Raw genomic sequence first — 5,125 nt, forward strand, 5'->3', positions numbered from 1 at the left:
ATCTTCTCATCGCGAGATCGGTCTCATTTTAAATTTCAAAAAAAAATCAAATTCACGCTCTCGAATATACTCACACACTTAAAGAAAGTGACCATTTAAACTCGTGCACATAGCACAGAATAGAACCGCACGCTGTGGACATACCGACATGTCGCTCGTGGACATACCGACATGTCGCTCGTGGACTGGCTGCGTAGTTCCAATGTGTACCACCCGTGGACATGCGCTAGTTTACGGGGCGGAAAAGTGATGACGCATTCTTTTATGGACGTGGTCGCTCTCAGACTTCTTTCTGCTGGAACACAAGGCTTATATCGATGTTACTAGATTTTGCGATTGGTAACGTCGGCGTCAGTTCAAGTTGGGTCAGCTTTGATTTGACATTTGGCTGATTTCGGCTGTTACGAGAAAATTGTGTATTGTGTACATTTTTTGTGTACAGGTATATTCTGAAGAAAACATTTAATAAGTTTACTTGAAACCATAGAAAGGTTACGAAGAATGGAACCAGACGAGATCGAGATCTCAAAGCCAGAAGCAAATATTCGGAACGATAAAAATGTCATCGATTACGACGAAGACAGAGTAAGGTCAGAATTATTGGTTATGTTTGTAGTGTTGAACATTTACGAAATTGTGTGAAATCCGAGTGTAAGTGATGTATGTAACAAACTATCGCTGTGTGTAATTATTGAAGTAATAATAACTAAATTGTTGAGGTACATATTATTGCGACATTGTTGTGCAATGCAATTTCATTTTGTGTAAAGGTATTTACATCGTTGCCTGTACTGTATGTTTATTCTGAAAATATAATTTATTTGTGTGTTTGTGCATTTCGATATGAATAGGTGAAAGGCATTAATGCCGATCTTTGTATTCGGGCAATGCATGAATATAAAGTGTGTGTATTAATTAATGAAGTTGAAGTTTGTTTTGTATAGAAATGTTGCGACTATACAATACAAATGGTAAAAATGGTTTTGTCACATATTGTACATGTACCTACATTGTACAATGAATCAAGGATTTTAGAAATATACATTATCAATATGTAGATGTTCAACACTGCTTGCGACTTAATTATCAGAAATTTTTTTCTTAATAAATATTTATATATGATTGTATTTGATGTTTTTAGTTGCATGAGATGACAGCATCCTATTCAGAGATATCGTTTGATTCACAATCCTCACCGCCTATCTCCGAACTGAGATCACTGATTGATTCTCCAGACATCGATAGCGGAAAGTATTTTGACAACAATCTTGAGAAAATGGCTGGGATTGGTCACAGACCGGATCAGTTGGATTTGAAGAGCAGAGGTGGGAGTCCCACGGAAGACGACGATCTCGATCCACCGAGTTATCACAAGGCCATAGGTTACCTGCAGTTAGAAGGTAGAGTGATGCAGGATGGCGATATGGTGTTGTTCGTCACCGAGGATCTGGAAAACAAGATCAAGTTGTCCAGTCCTGTGACCAAGAAAGGAGAAACCCCGTCATTTCCGGGATCGCGTAGTTCAACCCCGTGCTTGTACAGACAAGCTCTGACTCCACAGTTACCGTCTCTCGATCATAACGTACTGAATGAACTGGAAATGGAAGCTAGAAAAATTGCGACCTCCGTGGACGCGTTGACCGAAAATCTGGCTGCAATTTTACAAAATGCAAGTTATTAAGTGTTTTAATTTCATTTTACAATGCTGGGCGCGCGTGATCGTTCGAATTATTTATTTATCGCGCTTTACTTTCCAGGCGTCAGCTCTCACAGTTGGTTGTTTAGAAACTTACAGAGATGCGGTATGCAAAACGTGCGACGCAGTGGATCACAATATAAAATCAATGTATCAATTGATGGCAAAGTGCGAGGAACTGTCCAAGTCGATGGCACCAATTTACAAGTTAGCCGAACAAGTGTAAGTGCTTGCAAGTGTAAATGTTTTAAGTTAAACAGAAGAATGAAAAAAAAAAAAAACAGTTTGTTTTTTTTTATATTCTTCTGCGGTACTTGCAAGTGTGTTTTAATTTTCAGCAAAGAGATAAAGAGAATGTTGGAACTCTTCGAGATGAATCTGTAGAGTATCATGGGGAAGAGAAACGCTGCAGCGTCTCGATGGCGATTAATCGTCTTGTCGTACGTTTGTTGGAAACTGCACATTGTCGTATTTTAATTCATGATGCAGCTGAAATTATTACGTATAAGGTACAATGATGTTTTTGCTTTTATGAAATTAATCGAGCAAGTAACAGAGAGGATTTAATTTATCGAATATTTTCTACGATTCTCACGAGAGATACACAAAATACGTAAAAAAAAAATACGATAACTTTGATATTTAAATATATATATATATATATATTACGCGTTTACAACAATAGTTGATTAGTAATAGCTGATTAAAAAAAGTGCTGTTTGTTGAAAAATAGTTTTACACAGTGCAATCGTTAAATGATGGGTTTAATTTATGCACGTTAACGCGATGTTAGTTCCTATACAATTATTTTCCATATTATTTTGTACATATGTGCTGGAGGTATAAGAGTTAAATAAAAGCAAGATTCTGTTTTATGTGGCCGTGTCTGTTTAAAAAAAAAAAAAAAAAAAAAAAATAGACACTTGTTGCAATTTCTACTTATTGACGCTTTGGCAAAAAACCAAATGGGTGTAAATCCGCATTTACCGCTCTTATCGGTTCAAAGTGAAGAGTAAAATCGGTTTACACGGAAATATGACGGTTATTTTCGAATCGCTCGCGAAACACGTTGGCGAGAAAAACATCGTGGTGTAAACTGAAAATGATGCAAAGAGAAAGAAAGAGAAAAGGAGAGGAGAAAATTTGATGAGAAGCGAAAGGATGGCGTTAGAAACGAGGGTAGAAAATGGCTCGGAAGTACAGCAGCGACGTCTACTTTGTAACCGTAGACCGATACAGTGGAAGCGGCTGTGCGGATATCATATTCCAAGATGTGCATTAGAGACACCGAGCCGCCCGCCGGTTGGAAGAGAGGGAAAGAGAGACTACGCGGGCTGGTTGCACTCGCCCATCTTCCTTCTCGCCCTTTTACCTTTTTTTTTTTTCTTTTTTCTGCACAAGCGGGGACCTCTCGCGCACAAAAGATGATGTCAGTGATATCGCAACCGTTCTTTCTGTCCGCCGTGCCCCCACGGTTGATAAATGAGAATTCCGGAATGGCGGCCATTAATCGTGCGGCCGCGGGAGAGACCGAAGAATTAACGAGTTGCGTCTTATCGGTAACGCGTTTATTTAAGAAATCGGTCGATCGAGAGCTAGATCTGCGAAAACGACAAGTCTCTCGATCAAAAAAAAAAAAAAAATAGAATGTTTTTCAACGTTAAATGCGATTCCCTTTCTTCCCGATCCTCCTCTATTTTACCCTGTTTCTTCATTTCGTTTATTATGCGCGCGCAAAGCGCGTTGTCGCAGTACCGTCGTTGAAAAATTTCGCATTTATCTATCCTCGACGCGCGGCCGTATAATATCACCGAGCGAACGAATAAACTGGTTTTCTCTCGCCGTGCCACGAGTCGCGCGCGGCGGTGCCCATTGTGGCACTCCGGGACTGTAAATAATACCGAGCAAAAAAGCTTCTCTCCCGCGAGCCCCCCTTCGCGGCGCGTTGCAACGCGCGCGCCTCATTTAGCGCATTCGTCCGGCGGTAATTATTAAAGCCACGATGATTTTAATCCCGGCCGGATAGGGAAAAAGGAGCAACGCGCGCGCGCGCGCGCTCGCGATGGCGGGACAAACACCCTCGTTAATTTATTTTCCTCTGACTCGCGACGGCCATTGAAAGTATATATACGCGGGTCGTACACGGAGCCGCGCCTCCGGAGGAGGCTACTGAGATCTGATTTCCACCATTGAAACACTGATGGCGCAATTTACATTGACGCTCCCTCCCTTTTACATAAAAGGCATAAAGAATTTATTTTGTATTGTACACGCGGAGTTTTTAACCACGTCGTGGCGCACAGTCGCGCTCTCGGAATATTTTATTACTCTCCTCGGTATTAATCTCTCTCTCCCGCGGTTCTCTCGAACATTTTTGTGAATAGCAGCTACGCGAGTTTCTTTCGCAGTATACCGTTTGCAATCACAAAGCAAAAGATATATATTATGCTCAATGTTTTTTCTTTTGTAACAAGACACATAATGTGGTTAAGATTTGAATAAGAACGTGAATTGAAAATTTTGTTAAATACTGTAAAATTTTTTCGCAAATGTTTTTTTTTCTTTTTACAAGACACAGAACGTTAAAGTTTGAATGAGAACGTAAATTTAAAATTTTTTTAAATACCGTAAAAAACTTTTTCCATTGTGTTTGTTTTAACTCTGATTAAATCGCTAAATTTACAATAATAATCGACGTTTTCAAACGAAGCCTTTATCGATAACGATTAGCAAAATGTGCGTTTCGATTGACACAAGAGCGATCTTATCCGCACCGCGTCAGCTAAACGTATCGTCAATCTTCGAAACGGGATTTTTAATTTTCAGTGTATAAATAAAATTTAGACGATGACATTTTTTAAATTATTCAATTATTTTCATATATTGCGAATTCACGTTCAACTTAACTATTTCGAAGTGCACGGTGTATCGATCACATTCGAGTGTCTCCGTAAACGCGGGTATGCGAAAAGGGAGGAAAGACCCGGGGAGGAGAGCTTTTGCTCGAGTAGTCGCTGGCCGTGTACGGTGTATGCCCTTTTCTTTTCGCCTACGCGCAAAATGATGCTTGCTCGGTCGTCAGTCAGCGCGTACCTAAAGAGAAGGGAAGACAAAAAAGATGAGCGTATAATGACTAAATAAAAGATGGAGAGAGCGACAGATAGCCGCCGGCCCTCGCGTTTATTTTTCAACACATTGTGCGTGTGTCGACCTCCGGTGGCCAAAGCCCCCCCCCCGGTTTCACGTTCCGACGTCGCGTGGCCAACGGGATAAAATCGCAACGACCTTTTGCTGTTTCTTCTGTACACGGAAGAGCGGGCTTATCGCGGTCTCGGTGTCGCGCGCGCGTCTCCGCTGATATCCGATTAATGTTAAAACGATTAACGACGCGTGTGAGTTAGAGAGAAATACATATGTATATATAATATC

At 40.6% G+C, this 5,125-nt stretch overlaps 1 protein-coding gene across 2 annotated transcripts; it reads left to right on the forward strand.

Annotated features, from left to right (window-relative positions):
• Positions 1 to 355: 355 nt before the first annotated feature.
• LOC109859254 (BLOC-1-related complex subunit 6) lies at positions 356 to 2,571 on the forward strand. Of its 2 annotated transcripts, none has more exons than XM_020437306.1 (4): positions 356 to 585; positions 1,142 to 1,669; positions 1,758 to 1,918; positions 2,035 to 2,571. In XM_020437306.1, exons 1-4 carry the CDS (start codon positions 502 to 504, stop codon positions 2,078 to 2,080), a joined length of 819 nt encoding a protein of 272 aa, XP_020292895.1. In that variant the 5' UTR covers positions 356 to 501; the 3' UTR covers positions 2,081 to 2,571. The 2 variants fall into 2 exon arrangements, with proteins under 2 accessions (XP_020292895.1, XP_020292896.1); XM_020437307.1 differs by having other exon boundaries at positions 501 to 590.
• The last annotated feature ends 2,554 nt before the right edge of the window (positions 2,572 to 5,125 follow it).

Source organism: Pseudomyrmex gracilis, unplaced genomic scaffold (assembly GCF_002006095.1).
Source record: "Pseudomyrmex gracilis isolate BER0280 unplaced genomic scaffold, ASM200609v1 scaffold_251, whole genome shotgun sequence".
NCBI lineage: Eukaryota > Metazoa > Arthropoda > Insecta > Hymenoptera > Formicidae > Pseudomyrmex > Pseudomyrmex gracilis.